The sequence below is a fragment of the Rhinopithecus roxellana genome, chromosome 13 (assembly GCF_007565055.1).
Source record: "Rhinopithecus roxellana isolate Shanxi Qingling chromosome 13, ASM756505v1, whole genome shotgun sequence".
NCBI lineage: Eukaryota > Metazoa > Chordata > Mammalia > Primates > Cercopithecidae > Rhinopithecus > Rhinopithecus roxellana.
The window spans coordinates 102,634,666-102,657,770 of NC_044561.1; the positions used below are offsets into that span (position 1 = coordinate 102,634,666).

Here is a 23,105-nt window from a genome sequence, read left to right on the forward strand (position 1 = left end):
TTGGCAAGTACTCATTGAGCACCTACTGTGTACCAGGCACTGTTATTGCAGAAGCAGCAGCCACGCACAGTGCCTGTCAGCAACTTGCTCAAGGTCACACATACAGCAACCTGTCCCTCATACATGAAAAGAAAAGAAACTTTTTCCCAGTAGTTTTTCAAATGAGTGGCAACTGCATATACTTGACGACTTCTTGGCAGTTTTACCTAGAGGACAACTGCACGACAATTTCTTATACAAAGTCACATACTTGACAACATTGTGACACATTCACACACAAGACGGTTTTGTAACAACTCCACAGACAGATTGGTTGGTAACAGTTTCAAGCTCAGGACAGCTTTGTGACAGTTCTGTGTTCACGGCTAACAGGGCACTAGTTCTGGACCGATGGGTCTGGAGAAGCCAGCTGGAGGGTAGACTCTCTGGCCCGGTCCCGAACTCATCTGGCTGCTCTACCCTCAGCGCAGCTTGCCAAATGATGAGGAATCCAAAAACAACCCTTTTTCCTTTAATATTATTTTTCTGAAGGTCACTAGTGGTTGCTCTGGGCTGCTCAGCACCCCCAAAAACACAATTGTAATTTCTCTTAATGAGTAGCTAATGGGGGGCAGAATAAATGTGGTCCAGGGCAGGTCCATGAGGATGGGGAAGCAGAGATTTGGTTCACGTGGGTCAGGAAGTAGGGAATGGCAGGCACAAGCAGCCTGTTCCACTGTGTCAACCCCCGATATGGGCCCCAGCTGAGCCCTGCAGGACCAGCATAGAGCAGGGGCTCCGGCCTTCTCCATGCTTTAACCTGGGGGCAGGCAAATCCCTTTAGACGGGGGTCTGACGCATCAGCACACACCTGACCCTGTCCCCCAAACACACACGTCACACACACACGAACCCAGCCCCTCCTTTTTCTGTCATGCTGGGCCTGGCGGGACTGTCCCCAACTCAGGCTGCTTGAGGAAATGCCCCTCCTATGAGTGGCGAAAGGAGTCAGGTTGCCCCTTTGATATTTTATTCTATTTTATTTTTTATTTATTTTATTTTATCTTATCTTTTTTGAGACAGAGTCTCATTCCGTCGCCCAGGCTGGAGTGCAGTGGTGCAATCTTGGCTTATGCAACCTCCGCCTCCTGGATTCAAGTGATTCTCAAGCCTCAGCCTCCTGAGTAGCTGGGATTACAGGTGTGCACCACCACGCCCAGCTAACTTTGTATTTTTAGTAGAGATGGGGTTTTGCCATGTTGGCCAGACTGGTCTCGAACTCTGAGCCTCCTATGATCTACCTGCCTCAGCCTCCCAAAGTGCTGGGATTACAGGTGTGAGCCACTCTGCCCAGTCAGGTTGCCCCTTTTGAGTATCACCCCCATTGTCCCCCTCCACGTTCATCATCAGACCAACAGGGTAAGGCAGTGTGACACAGTAGAATGAGTCTGGGGTCTTCATCAGCTGTGGTTTTAAATCTAACTCCACCACTTAGAGTTGTAGGTCTCTGAGCCTTCGCTTCCTGAGCTGTAAAATGAGGAATGATAACAGCATCTCCCTCCTCGCTTCTTAAAATGAGTTCTCGGGCCAGCACCCCGGCCCCATTCCAGAACTTTAGCATCAAAATCCACATTTTAACCCAAGATCCCTGAGTTAAATTCCTTTGTGTGCATATTACAGTTTGGGAAGCCCTGGCTGACCTCACAGGGCAGTTTTTGAAGATCTCCGAGTTCATGCACATACAACCCTGGGCACACCATACACGTTAAAACAACTGCATGTGTCAAGAGGCGACAGCACCTCTTGTTTTTCATAAGCAGCCTCAGGTGATTCTGATGTGGGTTGAAATCTGAGATCACCACTGGCCATGAAATCAACAAATGTGAGTTTGAACCCTGGTTTTACCAACACCATCTCCACCCCTGCGACCAGCCCATATAGGTCAATGTCTAAAGAGGATTCTGGCCAGAATGTCCAGCAGTGGCTGCAACTTAGCAGGTAATTTTTCTGCATCCTCCCCAAGTCCCAGTTGCGAGGCAAGAGACTCACTCCTGAAGAATTTGAGAGATGGAGTGGGCATTTCATCCCCTGATTGAACACACACCTATTGATCTGCTCACTGTCTATTGGGTATGAGGGGAGGATGGATGAGGAATGCAGAGGAGGCAGGGTCAATCCTGGGGCAGCCTGCACTGCCACCATTTGGCCAATTTCCTGTCTCAGGTGAGGTCAAGTGGACGCTGAAGAAGGCCTCAGCATAGCACTGGCAACTTAGCAAGGCCTCAGTAGGTAAGGGACTCTGCATGGAGGACTGAGGAGGCGCATGGGGATATGTTGAGTATCCAGGTTGCAGTGTAGCCTCAAGGATAACCCTCAGGTTCAGAGTCACACTGCCTGGGTTTGAATATCTGCTCCACTTCTTATTAAGTGACCTCAGGCAAGCAGCATAATTGCTCTGAACCTCAGTTTCCTCCTCTCTAAAATGGGTGTGATAATAGTACTTGAATCAGTTTTGCAGCCCCTCTGTGCGGAATGGTAAGCAGCTATAAAAGAAATAATTGGTGAAGTGAGAAGGCAGGTACTGCATAGTTGGTCCAGTGTGCCGTGGCTCATCTCTGCCTTCCTGGAACTCATCTTTCACTGCTGGGAAAGAGACAACAGCACTTGCCAAATTTAGACCCTATCAGGTGGGGATAAATGGCACGAAGAACATAGCAACGTGGGAGAGGAGTGGGGTGTGGGTGTGATGCTGCTGCAGTCAGGAGGTCTGGGGGGATCACAGGGAAGGGGTGTTCTGTGAAAGGGCTGTATACGCAAGGCAACCCCAAATGCAGAAGGAGCTGAGAAACCAAAGAATGAGGCAGACAATTCCAATTTGTTGGTAAAGGGTTATTAGTTGGGGAACTTACGAACAGAGCAAGATCTTGGGCAGCCTCAAGATAGGTAGATCTCCGAGCTGTAACCCCCGAGACCCAGGGCTTATATATCTTGGGGAGAAAGGTCTGTGTGCTCTGAGAGGAGTGCACAGGTGACTGGCACTGTGCTATGGGCGTCATAGCCTATGATTCCTGCAGCAGCATCAAGGTTTGTTTTGGAGGAAAAGTGAAATCCGCAGCAAATAAGTGTTTCTGCATACAGAGTAATGCTTCAGCTAGACATCTTGGAGGCATTACTGGACTCAAGGTTAGTCAGGAGTCGACGTGGCAGATTAGCATCTAAGAAGGAATCACTCTTGTCCCCACAAGGAGACATTTGAGGGAGGAAGCCTTGTGGGTGAATGTGGGAAGGGCATTCCAGACAAAAGGAAGAGCAAGTGCAAAGGCCCTGTGGTGGGAGTGGTCTTGGCAGATGGGGAACATGGAGGATGAGGCCAGCATAGCCAGAGAAGGTGAGTGGTGGGGAAAGAGGGCAGGAGCAGGGAAGGGGGTGGGGGCAGGGAAGGTGGAGAGAAGTATTTCCGGACATATTTCAGAAGTAGAGCTGACCGGATTCCTGATGTGCCAATAGTAGGATATGGAGGAGAAAGAAGAGACAAGATGCTGCTGAAGTCTTCAGCCCTGAGTGGAGTAGCCATTGACTAAAATGGACAGGAGAAGCAGGTTTGGAGGGCAAAGGATGAAAAGTTCCCGTATTGGATGTGTGCCTATTCTTACTGTATTTTGAGAGTCTTATCTATCAGCCCCTTAGGTGTCCTGTATTGGCACCTTAGCAGGGATTTGCCATCTGCTCCTTGCTCAAGCCCCGCCCTTTCTACCAATTGAGTACAATGTCATCTTGTACTCACCTCTCTTAGAAACCTTTCCTCCATCTACACAAACTAGTCCTGCCCCTGGCCTCAGCTTGTGTCCCTACATCTGCCTCCCTAGAAAACCACCCCTGATGTCTCCAGTCTCTGGAGTCTCACTCCCACCCTGCCTGGGTCCTTCACTTGGCTCTGAGCCCTGCTTGGCGGAGGTCATTGGCTTTCTCCACATTTGTATGGGACTGGTCCTCCCGAATAGGCTGTGAGCACCCTAAGAGCAGTTTTTGAGAACCTTTATTGAGCCACCGTTCATGCATTCATTTAAGAAATAATGAATGGGCATAATGGGTATAATCACAAATGGGTAGTTAATGGGCACCTACAATGTGCAGGGCTGTGGGGATTTAAAGGTGAGCAAGCCAAGCTGGACCCAGCTCTCAAGGGAGCATCTCGCATGAATCAAGTAGTAACAGAGTGGTCGTTCATCTGCTGTGAGCTGTGCTAAGCACTTTGCGTGGATGAGTTCATGGCATCCCCACAACTGCCTGGGAGGTGGTTGCTACTATTGTCCCCATTTCACAGAAGAGAAGACCAAAGCTCAGAATAGTAAAGCCACTTGCCCAATATCACCCAACTAGGAAGTGGTGGTTTGTCATGCCCCAAAGCCAAGGCAACCACAACATTCTGCTGAATGTTCCGCCCTGCTGGTCCCCCCACCTCCTGAGTGCTGAGAAGGGTCCAGTGGGCTAGCAACCTCTAGCCCTGATTCCAGGGAGTCTCTAAGCTGGGAGTCATCTCCATGGCCCACCCCCTTGCTAGGGATGGTGCAATCCACCCCCAGGCAGAAATGTGCTGGGGGATCTTCTGAGCAAGCCTCCAGTGGTGGCGATTGCCTCCCATATGTGGAGGCCTGAGTGGGCAGGCGGGTGCCCAGATGTTGTTTATTTCCCTTGGTCATCGGTAACATGCATCCTGCACTGCCAGGCGAGCATTGGAGAATGCACTGCCCAGCACTGTCTGTGTGGGGCCCTCCTGCATGGTTCTGGGTCCTTCCCAAGGACAGAGCAGGGTCCTCAGCAGGGTCTGGCCCTCCTCAGTCTCACTGCCTTGGGGCAGGGGGCAGTGGTGTCTTGCTGTCCTTCCCCATCCTTCTTACCCCCCGGGAGTCCTCCAGGACAGCTGTATTAAATCCTTAGTTCACCATGACATGATGTTCTCATGCAAGACATACTTCCCGGGGCACACCCCAATTATGAAGAAACACTACCCCCAAAAATGTTGGCATCAAAACCAAAAGCTCTGCACTGATTGTCAAAGCAGTTCCAGGATCACAAATGCCAACACAGGCAGGGTGGGTGGTGATAATAATGGTAGTAACAGTGATGTCATGGAGACCCGCTTGAGTGTCAGCCCTGCCCAGGCCCCTATAGCACACCTGGGAGGTCAGCCAGGAGGATTCCTGTTTTACAGATGAGAAAACTGAAGCACAGAGAGGTTAAGGCACTGGTTCAAGGTCACATGGCAAGGGTAAGGGGCAGAGCTGAAATTTCAATCCAGCCAGTCTGGCTCTTAACCCTGTTTCACACTAGTAGTTCTCAAAGTGTGGGCCCAAGACCAGCAAAGGTCAGCATCACCTGGGAACCTGTTAGCAATGTGGATTCTCAAGCCCTGCCTAGACCTACTGAATCAGCAACTCTAAGGTAAGGCCCAGCAGCCTGTGTTTTTAACAGGCTCTCTAGGTGAATCTGATGCATGTCCAAGTTTGAGAACCCCTGCTCTACATTGTGTCCTACTGTGAGTGAGTGAAGTGGGTGTTAAGAGGTAGCTCAAGGAAGAGAACGTAAGGCAGCTGACCTTTGCCCTCAGTATCTGGAATACAACAGAGAGGGGTAGGGGCTGCAGTAACCTGGGGAGCATGTGCCTTATTTATGTAACTCTAACCACTCACTGCCCTGTGACAGCAGACCCAGTGTTGGCAGATGTTCTGACTTTTTCCAAGGAAGTTCAAATTCCCGCTTTTTAATGTGAAATCTCTTGATTTTTTTAAATGCTAGAAATCTATCCAAATTAGTCTTGTTTTTAAAAAACGTATGGGGCTAGAGTTTCTGGCTTGCGTATTAAGGAAATTTCAATGACAGACTCACTGTGGGCTGCTGAGGACACGAGCTTGCATAGGAGAAGGTGACATTTTCAGGGCCCCAGATGTCACCCTGCACTTTTTGACCCCCTCAGGGAAGTTCTGCAGAGTGAAGGCAGATGGAAGACATGATATGGCAGAGATGACCCTAAATTCACTCAAAGCCCTGAAATGGGAAAAAAATTACAGCCATCACTTGCACATGTTGAGCCGTTGACTCCTGTTGAAACAAGGTGCTTAGGGCAGTTCTCAGGATATGGGTGACTCTGAGCTTAGGGATCCTTGTTTGAAGAACACAGGTTATTCCCTGTTCCCAAAAGAAAGAATAAGCCTGCCCTTCACCTAGGACCAAAGCTGCTGGCTAATATCTCTGCCCTGAGCACGTCACCATCCAGAGGGCAAAAGACCATGTCCCTGGACCCTGCTGGCCTCCTTCCAGCCTCACCAACATCTCTGCCTTCTTTTTGCTCACCTGGGAAAGAGGAGAAGGGTCCAGATGTTGGTTGACAGTCCCACTATGTGTCACGATAGTGAGGGAACGGGGAGGGAACCTAGGTTTACAGAGGAGCACCTACTATGTGCCAGCACTTGCTGGTTTGCACAGTCCCTCATAACAAGTCACGGGGAGGTAGGAATTGCTGCCACAATTTTTCAGATGGGGAAACTGAGTCCCACAGAGAGGAGGGGACTTGTTCAATGAGTGATGGGGCCAGGATATCAATCTGGGAACCTGCATCGTTACACATCTTTAGATTTTTAAGTCCCTTGAGGGCGGAAAACACATCATTCTCAATATAATAATGGTATTATTTATGAGACGCCTGCTGCAGGTGGTCTGAGTTAACAGTTTTTCATGTACCATCTCCTTTAATCACAACAGCCCTGCAAGATAAGCCTTATTATTCCCATTTACAGCTGGAAAAACTGAGGCTTGTAGAGGTAAAGTACCTTCCCCAATGTCACACGGCTCCTGCAAAGCTCATAACCATTGAGTCCCAGCAATGGACCTGACCCAGAATAGGGGCTCAGTAATTGTTTGTTGAATGAATGGGTGAATGAATGAATGGATCACTGAACCATGGGTTAATGCATGCATTCAGAGTTGTCATAAGCCTTTATCACTTTGCAAACTGTCAAATCTGGTGTGTTTGATTCCACTGTCATTCTCCATAAAATGGACATCCAAGTCTGGACGCATCCCTCGGGTGCTTGGGGAAACATGGAGTGACTCAGATTTCATTCTAAGCCTCTCCAGCTGCTGGAGCAACACAGGGCCATGCTTTTGTGGTCTACTGGTGTTTTGACTGAGGGAGGATGGTCTTGATTATGGGAGACATTTGTTAATGGAAATTACATGGGGTGCCTGCCATCCATTGTGATGTCCCAAGAAAACTTGGGGAGGTTGCAATTAGAGCTTAAATGCTTTTAAAATGTGCATCTCGGCTGGGAGAGGACGGCGACAGAGGCTGAGATGTGTAGAAGGACCCAGGGGATTTCAAAGTGTGCTCCCTGGAACCTCAGTGTCCCCTGGAGCACCAGGGTGATCAGGTTGGGTAGGTGGTGCTCCAGGCTCCTCATCTGTGCCAAAGCAGAGCTGCTCCGCCGTGATCTGTTTGCTATCTAGTGAGCTACATCCATTTTTATTGTAGTTTGACAGAAGACAACTAGCTCAAGTGAAAAAGTCACTTTATTTGGAGCTATGGGACAAGCCAAGCTTTGAGAAGGACTGGGAGGCAGTGAGAAACTTTTTCTGTCTTAAGGAGCCCATGAGGTCTGGTTGCCACTTCTTTCTCTGCATCTGATTTATTTTTCTCTCTCTACTTCTATATTAGTCAGGAATCATTTGGTTGCAAGTGACAGAAAACCTAATTCAATGTGACTTGAGAAAAGAAGAGAATTTATGGATCCCCAGGGTGGATCCACATGCACAGATGACTCTTTTTGGTCTTTGTCTGTGTCTCCTGGCTCTGCTTCTGCTGTGTGGCCTCCATTCTCCAGAAGCTTTTCCCTCATGTGGCACCCATCAGCTCTGATCTATATCCTCCTAGATCCAAAGAGAGAAAAGGAAAACACACATCTCCACACACATCTGTTGACCTCAGCAAAAACCCCAAGACTAGCTCTTGTGGGGATGCGTGCCTGTGTCTGAACCTACAACCACTGTAGTCAAGGGGACCTGATGCTCTGATTGGCCAAGCCCAGGTTAAGTGCATCTGGGTGGAGATGGCAGCACATGAATCTCAAAGCCAGACAGTGCAGAGGAGCAGGGCCTTTGTTAGCTAGTGCCCACCAAGGCTTGTCACACATATGCATCGGAACACGCTACCCTCCCACCTGCAGATAGCCTTAGGTCAAGGCCAGTCCAGACCATTGTCCATCAGCCTAGAGAGAGAAGGTCTAATTGGCCCATTCTGGAAGAGACAGCCATTGGCTAGGGTCAGAGTCATGCCCTACAAACATGATTACTGGGGCCAGTTCTCAGGGAAAGGAGACTGTGAACAGGGAAGACACTTCCAAAATTCCTGTTACATTTATTTTGGACTTGTTAAAGTGCACATTCCTGGCCCAAAGCAGACACTTTACAAGCCTCTCTGGAGATCGTTATGCACAGTCAAGTTTAAGAACCATCGTTTGGATCTTTCTAGAGCAGCACTGTACAGACTCTTGTCATCACTGATGATTCACAAAGTGAACATTCAAGTGCCTACACCCATGACTTTAGGGTAGGGGGTAGAGAGAGGCAATAGCACTGCTTTTCTAATGAGTTACAGAGACATGATGAAACACCAGACAGCCTGTCAGAAGTCGAAAAGCAAGAGGTGCCATTACAACATAGAGGCACAAGAGGGCATCCTAGCCAACTGCCAGGGTCGAGGATGAGGCCGGAAACAGCCACTACCCTTCAAAGACTGGGGTGTTGAAGGATGCTAAACACCATCCTGCGAGCCAACACTCTTTGAGGTCTGGGAGGGTCTTTGTTGGGTTCTTTGGCTTTCAGCATATACCCAAGCTTTTTCAGGTCAGGAGTTCGAGACCAGCCTGGCCAACGTGGTGAAACCCCATCTCTACTAAAAATACAAAAAAAAAATTAGCTGGGCTTGGTGGCTGGTGCCTGTAATCCCAGCTACTCGGGAGGCTGAGGCACAAGAATCGTTTGAACCTGGGAGACGGAGTTTGCAGTGAGCTGAGATCGCACCACTACACTCCAGTCTGGGCAACAGAGTGAGATTCCATCTCAAAAACAAACAAACAAACAACAACAAAAAAAACAAATAGTACTGTAACTCTAACAGAGGACTGAGGCTTCTCTGCAGTTTGGCTGCCTACCTTTGGGGAAAGCTCCACCCCTTCTGGCCTCAGTGTCCCCAATGAAACTGCAGGAGACATGCTGAGTGACCTCTAAGCTCTTCTAAGAGTAGTAAGAGCTTTGCTTTGTCTCCATCTTGACCCCTTATCTCATTCTGCTTTGCTGTCACTTCTGTGGACTTCAGTTCCTCCCACCAGGGTGTTTGTCCTCTAGGGGTAGGGGCCATGCGTGGCTCACCAGCATGGCCCCACGCTCTGCCTGACACAGGAGGCCCTGGACAGATGCTCTAAGAGGGCAGCATGGGGCAGAGTGATGTGGGTCCGCCCCTGCCAATTCTGTGTGACCCTGGACATGTCATTTCACCTCCTTGATTCTCGGTTTTTCTCAGCTGCAAAATGGGCAGCAACACCATGTCAGGGTGTGAGTCTCTGTCCACAGATTCATTTTGCAGGAAATGCTACTTTGTTTTTCTGTAATTTAACATAATTTGCAATTTGAAGTCCTATTCTGCCAGGTGGTAGAGATCACCACAAATCAACTGAGGGTCCCCTTGCTCTTTGGTAGTGGGGTCGCATCTCAGGTCCAGTGGGCTTCCACAGTGCTGAGGCACAGAGCAGGGCACCTTGGTCTCCACTGATATGACTCTGTGCTGCCTTGCATGGCAGAAGACCCAACATCATCCGTCAGTGTGTGCGTCAGAAAGGCCCAGTGACCTAAACAAGATGGGCAATGCTTTCCTTCCTTCCCCAGGAAAGAATCTCAGCGGTGGGCAGTCCTGGGTTAATACAGCCACGCCAAGCTGTCTTTCTGTAAGATCCCTCTGCCTCCTGGATCTGCCGTGGCTCCACTCTCAAGCCTGCAGTCCTGCAGATGGAAGGGAAAATGGGAGGAGAACAACGCCAGCATTTCCCAAGGGGCTGCGCAGGGCATGCCCGCTCACATCCCATTGGTCAGAGCATAGGCACATGACCACATATAACTGCAAAGGGCCTGGGAAATGTAGTCTTAGAGGACATAAACTCTGCTTAATATCAGGGTTCTGGCCAGGCGCTGTGGCTCAGGCCTGTAATCCCAGCACTTTGGGAGCCTCAGACAGGAGGATTGCTTGAGCCCGGGAGTTTGAGACCAACCTGGGAAACATGGCAAAACCATTTCTCTACAAAAAAAATACGCAAATTAGCCGGGCATAGTGATGCACGCCTGTAGTCCTAGCTACTAGAGAGACTGAGGAGGGAGAATTGCTTGAGTCCGGGAAGTCCAGGCTGCAGTGAACCAAGGTGGCGCCACTGCACTTCAGCCTGGGGAACAGAGCAAGACCTTGACTCAAAAAATAAAATAAAAATCAGGATTTCACTACTGAGGATGAGGGGAGAGTGGACGAGGGGATGACTAACAAAGTATGCAGAGGCACGAGTCTCCAATGCTCTTGGAACCCAAGTCCCATGTCTTCAGAATTTGTCACTTTCCCCTGCTCAAGACCTCAGCTTGAAGATGGGACAGAGCTTGGGAGGGGAGCTAGTGGAGAAGAAGAAAGAATGTAGACCTCCTTCTGCCCCAGGACACAGTAGAGGCTAAATTCTTTTGTTCTTTATGCATTTTTAGGGTGAACTATTTCAAACCTAAAGTCAAGAATTTAAAATAATACAATAAACATTTGTGTGCCATGATCCTGAATTCAGTGTTGGTTAGTCTCATGTCTTCTGCTCTGAATACATATTTACAAGTAACAAATGCTACAAAATATTGCTTTGCAGGTCCTTGAACTTTATATAAATGGCTCTTACTATACGATTCACTGTGCACCTTGCTTTTTTCCTCTCAGCCCCATCTTTGAGCTGTGTCCACAATGATAACTGTAGCTACCACAGTCATTTATCATGGCTGGATTGTGTATGTGGTATCTGGCAGTGGTGTATGAATATACCACAATGTATTTATTCCTTTGGCAGAGGGTTGGCTTTTTGCAGTTGTTTGCTATTAAATAATGCTGCAATAAATATCTTTGTCTCTTTCTACACATATACAAGGGTTTCTCTAGGTCAGTGGTTCTAAGAGCGTGATCCCTGGACCAGCAGCATCAGCATCACCTGGGAACCTGTTAGAAATACAAATTCTCAGACCTACTGAATCAGACATACCAGGGTGGAACGCAGGGACCTATACTCCAACAAGCTCTCTAGGAGCTGCTGTTGTGCGCCAGAGTTTGAGAACTGCTGCTCTAGGGTATACACCAGAAGCTAATTTGCTACATTTAGAAAAGAGATATCAGGCCAGGCATTGTGGCTCACATCTATAATCCCAACACTTTGGGACCCTGAGGCAGGAAGATCACTTGGGGCCAGATTTCAAGACCAACCTGGGAAACAGAGAGAGACCATCTGTACAATAAATTTTTTTAAATTATCTGGGTGTGGTGGCACATGCCTGTAGTCCCAGCTACTTAGGAGGCTGAGGCAGGAGGGTTGCTTAAGCCCAGGAGTTTGAGGCTGCAGTGAGCTAGGATCATGCCACTGCACTGGAGCCTGGGTGACAGAGCGAGATCCTGTCAAAAAACAAAAACAAAAACAAACAAACAAAAAAAACATTTTAACACAAAAAAGAAAAGAGACATCTTCAGATTTATTAGATACTGCTAGATTTTTCCCCAAAGTTGACACTCTTATCTAAGGTGAAAAGGTGAAGGTTTCCTTCATTCTTGCCATCTCTTGGTAGTATCAGAATCTGAATCTTTTGCTGAGTGAGAAGTCTGGACTCTGCTAAATTCTCAGTGGATGTTGTTAGCTCTCTGACTCTGGGAATCCCCCTTACAACATCACACTTGCTCTCTGCCCTCAGGTCCCTGCCAGGTATACAGCTCCAGAACACAAAACTCTTTATTCTGCTCTCCTGTTGCAGTTTCTCCTCCCAGGGCAAGAAAATTGAGGGTATTGCCAACTTTGGCTGGGAACAGGATCCCAGGGTACACGTTAGTACCCTGGATCAGTCAGGCTCCTGAGTTATAAGCCACAGAAATAGGGTTATCAGCAGGATGTGGGGCCTCACCGAATCCAAGGAACGGAAGATGAGGTTTGGGGACATAGCAGTACTCATCCGAGAGCTGGAGCAGGAAGGAAGGAACAGAGGGACTGAGGGATGGAAGGGTGAGAGAAAGACTGCAGCCAGGGCTAGGCAAAGAGCCTGCTCTGCCTCCACCATGAACCCCATTTCTGTGTGACCCTCACTCTTGAGTCCCACTCCCAGGACTGGAGTCACCAGAATGTGTATCTGGACAGACTTTCGCTAGCTCTCACCTGCTGCCAATTTAAAGAAGAGTCAGACCTCTTTTGGTTTCTGTTCCAGGGGGAAGGTGCCAGGATGTGTTTCTCATCAGGACCTCGCACAATGGGGAATTCCTCTACAAGGGAGATGGGGCACCAGTGGGAAGAGGGGAGCATCTGGGAGCTGGAGAGCTAAGAATGTTTCCTGCCGGGTGGTCTTGGGGCTCAGATGAATCAAGGCGCGTAACCGGATTATTAATCAGTCTGACCCTGATGACATATAAACATGAAACCATTTACTGTTTCCCCAATTGCCGCCTCTCAAAAGCTGCCCTATCCTTTCCTGTCACTTAGTGACACCTGGTCATTTTCTGACTCTCCCCCACCTCCTACTCCCAGTGGTCTCCCCTGCTGCCTCTTACTGCTGGGGCACCTCCCAGCAACCAGCCCTCTTGTGCCAGGCAGCAGGAATACCACCTAAGCCTGGCTACTCCCAAGGTGCCCCTTACCACTGAGAAACCCTCATGCGTGCTGGGAAGGATGTGCAGCCTCTTCTACCACACTCTCCCCCTCAGCTCTGCCCTTCTGTCTCCCGGTCTCCTTTGTCTGCTCAAAGAGGAATGGGAAGGGGGCAGATTCACAGGACTATGGACATGAGTTTATGTTCAAGCAAGACATGAGATGCTGGCACCTTCTTGCTAGCACCCCTTGTCTTTGTAAGTTTCTCTGGCATCTCCTCACTTTTTTGGGAGGGTTGGGTACAGAGGAAAAGTCACAGCACCACAACTCACTTCTTTTTATTTTCTTCTTTTTTGGAAACATGGCTTCATTCTGTCTCTCAGACTCGAGTACAGTTGCACAAACACAGCTCACTGCGGCCTTCCCAGCTCAAGTGATCCTCCTACCTTAGCCTCCCAAGTAGCTGGGACTACAGGTGTGTGCCACCATACCCGGCTAATTTTTGTATTTTTTTTTTTGTAGAGACAGGGGCTCGCCATATTGCCCAGGATGGTCTCAAACTCCTGGACTCAAGCAATCCTCCCACCTTGGCCTCCCAAAGTGCTGGGGTTACAGGCATGAGCCACTGTGCCTGGCCAGGCTGACAATTCCTAACTCCCATGAGTTCCTCCCTGCAAGTGTTCAGCTTAATCAGGGTCCTGGGGTGATGGTCAGGGTAACAGAGACTCCTTATGAGCCTGGGAATGGCTCGCTTAAGATTCTAGAGCACTTTCCACCTCTTTTTCCCCAGCTTTGGCTCCTGAGTACCAATTCTGGGGCAACAAAAATTTTTCTCCTTAAATATATTTATCCCGTTGCTATTCCTGATGATGGTGGGAGCCCTTGCTGATGGTGACAGTGAGAAATGAAGTATTGTTGAGTATTGTTCAGGAATCCAGCAGGAGGGTGAGGGTCTCACCCCACCCCACTCATGCATGTGCACCCACACACACTCAAAAATACATACTACTTTGGTAAAGATTAAGTTTGCTTGTGAGTAATGGAAAACTCCAAGTAACAGTGATCTAAGCAAGATAGATATTGATTTCTCTCTCATGTAACAGTCTGCATAGGCAGGCTAGGGCTAGTACAGCAGTTCTGCCTTCCTCAGGGACCCAGGTGTTTTTTATCTGATTTTTCCACCGCCTCACAGGACACAGTTTCCACCTCGTGATCGAAAATGGCTGCTTGTGTTCCAGTCATTGTTCACATTCCACCCAACAGAAAGGATGAGGGGATGACAAGGGGCACACCCCTGCCCTTTAAGGCAGCTTTCTTGAAGTGGCACATGCTACTTTACCTTACATCTGATGGGCCAGATTTTTGTCACATGACCATATTTAGTTGTAAGGGAAACTGGGAAATGTAGTCTTTTGTTTGGGTGGCCATGTGCCCAGCTGCTATCCCAATGAGACTATCTCAGCTGTTCACATATATGGTTTGACCATCTCTCTCTCCCTTTCTCCCTCCTTCTGTCCTGGTCTGGTGGGCAGTGGGCACTGGCCTGGGAGGCAACTGCACAGGCTGTATCATCTGCTCAGAGGAGAATGGCTGTTCCACCTGCCAGCAGAGGCTCTTCCTGTTCATCCGCCGAGAAGGCATCCGCCAGTACGGCAAGTGCCTGCACGACTGTCCCCCTGGCTACTTCGGCATCCGGGGCCAGGAGGTCAACAGGTGCAAAAGTACGTGGCTTCTCCCTTGTTCTATGCTAGTGCTGGGCTCCTAGACACCGCGGGCTTAGATCCCACCCTCTCACCTCAGCACAGACAGCAGGGAAGTAGGTGCATGTTTAAGCCCAGACGCTGAGATACCTGCCTGCATCCAGGCTGGCTCTGCAGCCTAAGGCAAGTCTGTCCCCTCTCAGCCTTAATTAGCACTAATAGAGCAGGGAACTTTCACTTCTACCCTAGTTTGTAGTGTGGCCTTAGTCATGTAGCTCACCTTCTCTGGTCCTAGCCCAAATAGGAAAAGGAGTCCTAATTCCAGCCTCTAATTTTTGCTATAACTTTGGGCAAATCATCACTATTTCTGATGTGAAAAAGAAGCAGGGAGTCCTCACTCCAGCCCTGATTTACCGGTGGCTTCAGGCAAGTCACTCACTCTCTCTGAGCCTCCCCTCAAATGAGAAAGGGAGTTCTCTTCACATACAGCCCAGTTTGACCTTGGCCAAGTCTGGGTTTCAAAGGAGATACTGAGTCCTGACACAAATGCTACCAAGCCTGGAACTACCCAGAGGCCCTCCCACCTTGGGCAGACCCAGTGAGCCCCATCCTTGGCAATCTCCCTCACCCAGGGTATCCCTGGCTCTGTTACAGAATGTGGGGCCACTTGTGAGAGCTGCTTCAGCCAGGACTTCTGCATCCGGTGCAAGAGGCGATTTTACTTGTACAAGGGGAAGTGTCTGCCCACCTGCCCGCCAGGCACTTTGGCCCACCAGAACACACGGGAGTGCCAGGGTGAGTGACCTCCCCGCCCTGACCCTGCCCCCCACCTCCCTGGAGTGGGGGCTTGGTGAGAGGTGTTGGGGGCCTGGAAGAAATCCCAGTAGAATGCCATATGGTTAGGGGAGGCCGAGCACCACCGTGTCGGGTACACCAGATACCTACACATAGTAACTGCGTTACACTAGAGCCAACGTAACCACCATTACTATGATTACTACTGCAGCCAACACTGGCATCGATATTAATGCCAAGAGAATCAGCAGAGTGCAGAAGAAGAGCACTGATTTTTGTTTGTTTGTTTGCTTGTTTTGTTTGAGATTGGGTCTCGCTCTGTTACCCAGCTGGAGTGCAGTGGCATGATCATAGCTCACTGCAGCCCCAAACTCCTAGGCTCAGGGAATCCTCCTGCCTCAGCCTCCCGAGTAACTGGGACCACAGGCATGTACCACAACAGCTGGTGATGCGTTTATGTTTTTGCAAAGACAGGCTCTTGCTATGTTGCCCAGGCTGCCCCTGGGACTCAAGCAGTCTTCCCACCTCAGTCTCCCAAAGCATTGGGAGTACAGGTATGAGCCACCACACTGGCTGAGCACTGATTTTGGAATAGGACTGGCCTGGGGTCCAATCCTAGCTCTAAACCTTACCCTTTAGTGATCTTAAGCAAACCATCTCAGCTCTCTGTCCTTTAGTTTCTCCAAACGTTAAAAAAAAAAAAAAAAAAAAAAAAAAAAAAAAAAAAAAATAGAACATAGAGCCTACCTTATGGGGAGGAACTGTTACGAAGATTAAGTGAATTAGTACAATTTAGAGTGCTCAGTACAGCAGCCAGCACACAGTAGGTGCTCAGTACATGTCAGTATCAGTGTTATTGCTGCTCTGATTATTTCCTGACAGCTCCTTGTCATACTCCTGCCTGTGAGCCCTCTTCCGTCCCTGCACTAGGCTGCTCCTTGGCATTCTCATCTAAACTGTGCATCTCTGCCCATGCATTCCCTCTGGACTCACATTCATGGTCATTCCAGCTGCTGATGGCCCCTGACTCCGTGTCTCTAGCCTCCCTGAGCAGCAGACCCTTACCTCCACTGCCCCCTGGGTTCCTCCTTTCCACTCCCACTGCCACCATCCACTGCCTAACGCTTCCTCTGGGTTTCTTCTGGGTTTCAATAACCAGCTCCCTGATCCCTGGGTGACCATGCCGGAGATGCAGATATCACTGTTGACTCTTCTCTCTCCCTCACCCTATATTCAATCCAATCTGTTCATTTATTCACTCTGAAAATATCTACTGGAGCATCTGCTATGGCCAGGCACTTTCCTAGGTGCTGGAGACATGTTAGAGAACAAAACAAAGCCTCTGCACTCATGGACATGGCATTTCAGTGGAGAGACAGAAGTGACACCCGAGAACAAATACATAATATTTCGGGTGGCAGGAGGAACTTTGGGGGGGAAATGAAGCAGCACAAAGCTCCCAAACCCACACCATCCAGCTCACCCTTTCTCCCCACCCCAGCCCCACCCATTTGTTTCTCTCCTCTGTGCCCCGCTCTTCCCGCCTTCTCGCCACCCCCTGCCTGTTGCCAGGATTCTGGCCACAGCTCCTGCCCGTCTCCTGCCTGAGCTCTCAGTCCCTCCAACCCACTCTCCACTCAACAGCAGAGGGAGTATTTCAAAATGACAGTCTGCTCAATTTCTTTTCCTCCCAGGACCCTTCAGTGGCTCCCACTGCCCTCGGGCGGAGTTCACCCGGGACCTGGGCAATCTGTCCCATCTGCCAGTCTTTCCACCCCCAACATTTTTTTCCTCTTCCATTTGAGCTCATTCTCCGGCCTGCCCAGTTCCAGGCCACATCATCCTGGGGACTCTGCTGGGGTTATGCCTTCACCCAGAGCACCTCCTGTCCCTCCCTGAGCCTGGCTAGGCTCCCCTTCCCTGCCTTCCCACCCCCACTTCAAGACCCAGTCCAGGAGTTTCCTCCCCTACAACCCAACCCATGCCGCCTCTGGGCTCCCACAGTGCCTGCGCTTCCCTCATCACGGCGGTGTCCAGATGGTGAATTCCAGGAGGCCTGCAGACCCTGGTCTGTCTTGTCTGCTGCTGCTCCCTCAGCACCCAGAATAGCGCCTAGCACATACTGGGTGCTCAGTCTTTACTTGTCAAATGTGTGCATCTAACCAGGTCTGGGCCCCACTGCATCTTGAACTTGCTGTGTCTGCTGTGTGAGCCTCTTGCTGCGTTCCCTTAGCAAACCCCTGCTCTAGGCCTCAGTGTCCAAATCTACAAAATAGGAGTATTCATAGCTACTTATATTCTGTGCCTACTTCTCATGGACTTTTTAAATAATCAAAGTATACACACACACACACACACACACACACACACACACACATATGTGTGTGTGTATTTTAATTACCCCCTATGAAGAACTTTTATGTCCATGGCCTCCTTTTTCCTCCTTCCAAAGTTGATTAAAGACACATGATCAAATTTAAAACCTGTGTCTGGGTCCTGAGGACTTCCCAGGCGACCTTCCAGCCTCCTCTCCTGCCCCCCACTTCCTGAGACTTCACGCCCAACTCATGCTGCCCCATCTCCCAAACATGGGGGGCCGGGCTCCCAAGGCTTTACACACTTGCCTGGAATGGGCTTCCTTCTTCTCACCTGGTGAGCTCCCCTCTCTCCCTTTCACTCATACATCACCTCCTCCAGGAAGCCTTCCCCTTTAAAGCTAAGCAGTCGGCCACTCTGTCTTCAGGCCCATATTAATCTGTGCATGCATTAGTTTAGCTCTCATTCCAGGCTCTTATAAATAACTTTTAAATGTGCCCCCTCTGCTCCTAGCAGGTGGAAGTGGTGTCTTCAGTCTTCAGAGAGCTGAACCCCTCAAACCCTGCCCTTATTCTGTGCCTACTGAAGGACCCTCACTGCCAGCTGACCCTGTCTGTCTGTCTCTCCTTTCACTCCACAGGGCAGTGTGAACCGGGTCCCTGGGGCAGCTGGAGCCCCTGCGCGTACAACGGAAAGACCTGCGGCTCGGCTTGGGGCCTGGAGACCCGGGTACGAGAGGCAGGCCGGGCTGGGCATGAGGAGACAACCACCTGCCAGGTGCTTTCTGAGTCAAGGAAATGTCCCATCCAGAGGCCCTGCCCAGGAGGTGAGCCCCAGGACAAGCACATGAGGCTGTGATGGGAAAGGCCCACAGGGACAGAGTGGACTCAGGACACTGCCCCACAAATAGTACCTATGAGACTGCCTGAAATGCCACCATTAGCCTTACCGTCATGTGGAGTACACACCGTCTTCCCTGGTGTTCTTTCAAAGGAGGACCTTCCTTGCTGGGTTCAGTCCCAAAAACATTAGGGAAATTGAGCTGGCCAGGAGTTCCCAACCTCCTCAAACTGAACAGCCCCCTTTTAATAAGAAGGATTTGGGAATACCTCCTATACCATTCTTAATGAAGTTCATGGAGAATGTAGCCTACTTGCAAAGGTAAATTTTTTTATCAGTATAGTGCCCTAACTGTAATATAGAGGAGAAAGAAAAGAAATTTCATGATGGAAGCGCTTGGCCCAACATACCAGCAGACACTTAGGGAAGCACAATCCCAGCGCAGACGGCAGCCGTGGTCAGCGCTCCAAGTGTGTGGCCGCATTGCCATCAGAGATGCGATTTCCCAAAAGTGACCAGCAGTTAGTAAGGTCCAACCAAACTAATCTCTGATTGACACCACACTCGCAGTGCCCTAGAGTCTTCAGTGAGTGCAAGTGTTCGAAATCACTTGGCATTCATGAGTAAAACAGAATTCAGCTCCCAGCAAGCAGACTTTTCAGCTACATAAGGGTGGGGCACGATGTGAGAGAACTGGATGGAATGGGGGACAACTCGTCTTTGTGGGGGACTGTCCCACACTGCATCCCGATTGCCATCCACTGAATGCCACAGGAACCCCCTTCACTGTGGCATCCCAGACCACTACACGTATTTCCAAAATGTCTGGGAGATATTAAGGACCACTGATTTACATAGAAGAGAGGCCACAGGGTATATTTGTAAGATGTGAATGGTGAGTAGTAATTACACGGAATTGGCAGTGTTGACTGGGCACTGTGCCGAATTCTCTATAATCGTTAACTCATGTAATCTTCACAATGATGCTGTGCAGTAGGTGTTACTAACATTATCCCCATTTTACAGATGAGGGGACTGAGGCCCAGAGAGGTTGAGTCATTCACCTAAGGGTCACAAAGCCAGGGAGCTGTGGACCTAGAATTCAAACATAACTCGTCATGCAAACAGGAATCTAAAGTCATGATGAAGGATGAGGGACCTGGGGCCAGGCCACCCGGGGCACCCAGGTGGGATGTAGTGGAGCCAGGATTTGAACTCAGGGACACTCCTCTTTCAGAAGGACTTGTGCTATTTGGGTTGGGAGTGCAGATAGCAGAGATGGGAGCCTTTGGGAGTCATACTGGGCAGGTGAGGACGGAGTGAGGTTCAGATGGAACCAGAGAACCTAAGAGACCCCAGAGCCAGGGAAGCACTCACACAGGAGGCAGACAGTTCTCCTGCACTCATTACCACATCGCACCTCTCATGGCTCCAAGAACGGGGGGTGAATGGCTGTGGGGGGGGCCATGAGGGGAAAACTTTTCCCCTGGATAATAATAATCACAACAACAGCAAACATTCGTAAAGCACCTACTATGTGCTGGCTGTGCTCAGTGCTGTGAAACATGACTCTAATCCTTGCAACAACCCCACTGTAGCTCCCTGCATCATCCAGGTCTCAGCTGCAGCGGCTCCTCATCAGAGAGGCTTCCCATGAGTCCCCCTCCCAGGAGTCATTTTCCATCATATCACATGGTAGCACTTGCACCCTTCTGAAACGAGCCTGCTCATTCTCGTATTTGCTTTGTTCAGTGTTTGTTTTCCTTACTAGAGTGTGATCTCCAGTGAGGGTAAGGGCTTTGTCTGCCTTGTTCACAGCTGTCTCTCTAGTGCCTCTAACAGAGTCTGGCACATAGTCGGTGTCCAGTTAATATTTGTTGGATGAGTGGATGGATGGGTGGGTGGGAGGGTAGATGGGTGGATGAGTAGGTAGGTGGATGATTAGGTGGGTGGGTAGGTAGGTCGGTAGGTGAACAGGTGGATGGATGGCTGATGGGTGGGTGCCTAGGTGGATGGATGGGTCATTGGGTATGGAGGTGGGTATGGAGGTAAGCAGATGAGTTAACAGGTGGATGACAGTTCAGTGGACGGCAATCGGGTAGGTGGGTAAATAAGTGGAGGGATGGGTGGGTGACTGTATGGGTACATGAGCAGCTGTCAGGCAGGCCTAGGGAAGGGGTAGGGACACAAAGCCACTGGCCCCCACACCCCCACATCAGAGCTGGCAAGGCCACTCAGGCAGCACCCACACGCCATCTCCAGATGCAGTCCTACCTGAGGCCTGCAGAGTCAGCTCCGCAGCACAGAGTGGGAGTTGGCTTCAGTGCTCCCCAAGGGCTCAGAGTGGGCGTGGGGAGTCCCAAAAGTGGGCAGCCTGACCTTAGCTCCTTGACTCTGCTCTGCAGAGTCAAGGAGCCAGGACTGGAGCCACAGTCCTGACTCTTGGGGAGACAGGCACACAGTTGACACCTAAGGAATAAAACTGCCCTTCCCTTGCCACTAGGCTGGGAGGGTCTCTAACAGCCTAGCCGCACACCTTCAGAAAGTAACTTGTGGAGCCTCAGGTTCATCATGTTCAAATGGACACACAGCTCCTTGCAGGGAACTGAAGGGGGCCCAAGCAATGTAGAAGAATGTCCTGGGTGTGGAGACACTTTGTAAAGCAGAAACTTAGGGCTGGCCTTGCTCCCAGCCATGCTGTGGTCTTCTCACCTGTCAATAACAATGACAAGCAACTGCTCGGAAGAACTCCCCGGGCAGCAGGCACAGCCAGAATGGAGGTGGAAAGAATAAAGGAAATAAAGAAGAAAAAGAAAGGAAAGGTAGACTGGCACAGAAAAATGATAGAAGGGTGGAGAGAAAGAGAGGACAATTGTAGAAGACGGGACTGGGTGCGGCTCAGACCCTACCTGCCTCTCCCGGCTGTTGTGAGTTTCATATACATAAAGCGCTTGGGGCTGTGACCTGCATATGGTGAGCACTTGCTAAATGCTCAAGTATTATTGCCACAGTGTTATGGAGAAGTTGATGCAGGGACACAGATGAAAGGTGCCCAGTGTCCAGCACAGAGCCTGCTTGGCTATGGAAGGAGTGTGCCGGGGAAAGCCATGGGACTCCCATGGAGCCACCCTACATGCTGACTGGGGGGCCCCAGGTGAATCTGCAGGCCTGGCCAAGCCAGATCTCCAGCACAAAAGAGCCCTGAGCAAGTTAGTGGCCCTCAGCACTCCCTGAAGAACTAGAGAGAAAGGTTCAGTTTGGGGTAACTTAGCCCGCGGTCCAGACTCTCAACAGGAGGGACTGCAAGGTCAGTGCCTAAATGTTCTTCTGAGCCTCGTTGTTGAGGAGTGGGTGGGGCACCCTTGTCTTTGAGGACTGAGGAGGCTCCCAGGACCTAACTGGCCCTGCAGCCTTGGTCACCGGGCCCTGTGCTCTCCTTGCAGAGAGGAGCTCCGGCCAGAAGAAGGGCAGGAAGGACCGGCGCCCACGCAAGGACAGAAAGCTGGACCGCAGGCTGGACGTGAGGCCGCGCCAGCCCGGCCTGCAGCCCTGACCGCCGGCTCTCTCGGCTCTCTGGTCCTAGTCCTCGGCCCCTGCACACCTCCTCCTGCTCCTCCTCCTCTCCTCTTACCCTTCCTCCTCCGTCTTCTCCATTTGTCCTCTCTTTCTTTCCACCCTTCTATCATTTTTCTGTCAATCTACCTTGCCTTTCTTTTTCTTTTTTATTTACTTTATTTCTTCCACCTGCATTCTCCTCTCCTTTCTCCCTCCCTCCTTCCCTTCTTTCCTCTTCTTTTTCACTTATCTTTTATCTTTCTTTTTCTTTCTGTGTTTCTTCCTGTCCTTCACCACGTCCTTCTCTCTCTCCCTCCTCTTCTCTCCCTCTCACACACACTTTAAGAGGGACCATGAGCCTGTGCCCTCCCCTGCAGCTCTCTCTAACTACAACTTAAAGAAAGCAAACATCTTTTCCCAGGACTTTCCCTGACCGCATCTTTGCAGAGAAAGGGTTTCCAGAGGGCAAAGCTGGGGCACAGCAAGGCTGAGTCCTGAGGGCCTTGCTTCTGCTCTGGGGGAGGCTCCAGGACGCTGAGCTGTGAGCACCTGGTTCTCTGGACAGTCCCCGGAGACCATTTCCACAGCCCTCAGCCACCAGCCACCCCGAGGAACTGGCTGGGCAAGGCTCCAGGGCTTCCAGAGGCCTGGCCTGGACACTTCCCCCAGCTGGCCATGGGGGCCACGACCTGGCCTCTGGCTGGGCTGCCAGCCCTGGGCCAGCCAGGTCATCCTCTGCACGCTGCCTGCCACCCTCATCAGCACTCCCTGACGGGCCTCCGTCTCATGGGTCCCCTGCCCCTTTTTCCCAAGCTGGATCAGGTGAACTGTCACTGCTGGGGGATCTACCTGCCCAGCCCAGAAGAGGCCATTGAAATGGAAAGGAAAGCTGAGATTATCCAGCGGCTCCGTTCCCCACTTCAGCACCTCCTGCCCATGTGGGGAAACAGGCCTGAGAAGGAAGTGGCTTGCCCAGGGTCACACAGGAAGCCTTCAGGCTCTGCTTCTACCTGACGGC

At 50.4% G+C, this 23,105-nt stretch overlaps 1 protein-coding gene across 2 annotated transcripts in view; it reads left to right on the plus strand.

The window, feature by feature from the left end:
* The window catches only part of RSPO4 (R-spondin 4), a 41,955-nt gene extending 19,770 nt beyond the window's left edge, over positions 1-22,185 (plus strand). Inside the window, exons 2-5 of one of the 2 annotated variants that reach the window (XM_010361298.2) lie at positions 14,414-14,602; positions 15,236-15,376; positions 18,333-18,518; positions 21,976-22,085. In XM_010361298.2, the coding sequence (XP_010359600.1) occupies positions 14,414-14,602; positions 15,236-15,376; positions 18,333-18,518; positions 21,976-22,085 (626 nt within the window). Of the gene's footprint in view, positions 1-14,413; positions 14,603-15,235; positions 15,377-18,332; positions 18,519-21,975 lie in introns of both variants that reach the window. The other variant, XM_010361299.2, reaches the window with a different exon arrangement.
* Positions 22,186-23,105: the final 920 nt, after the last annotated feature.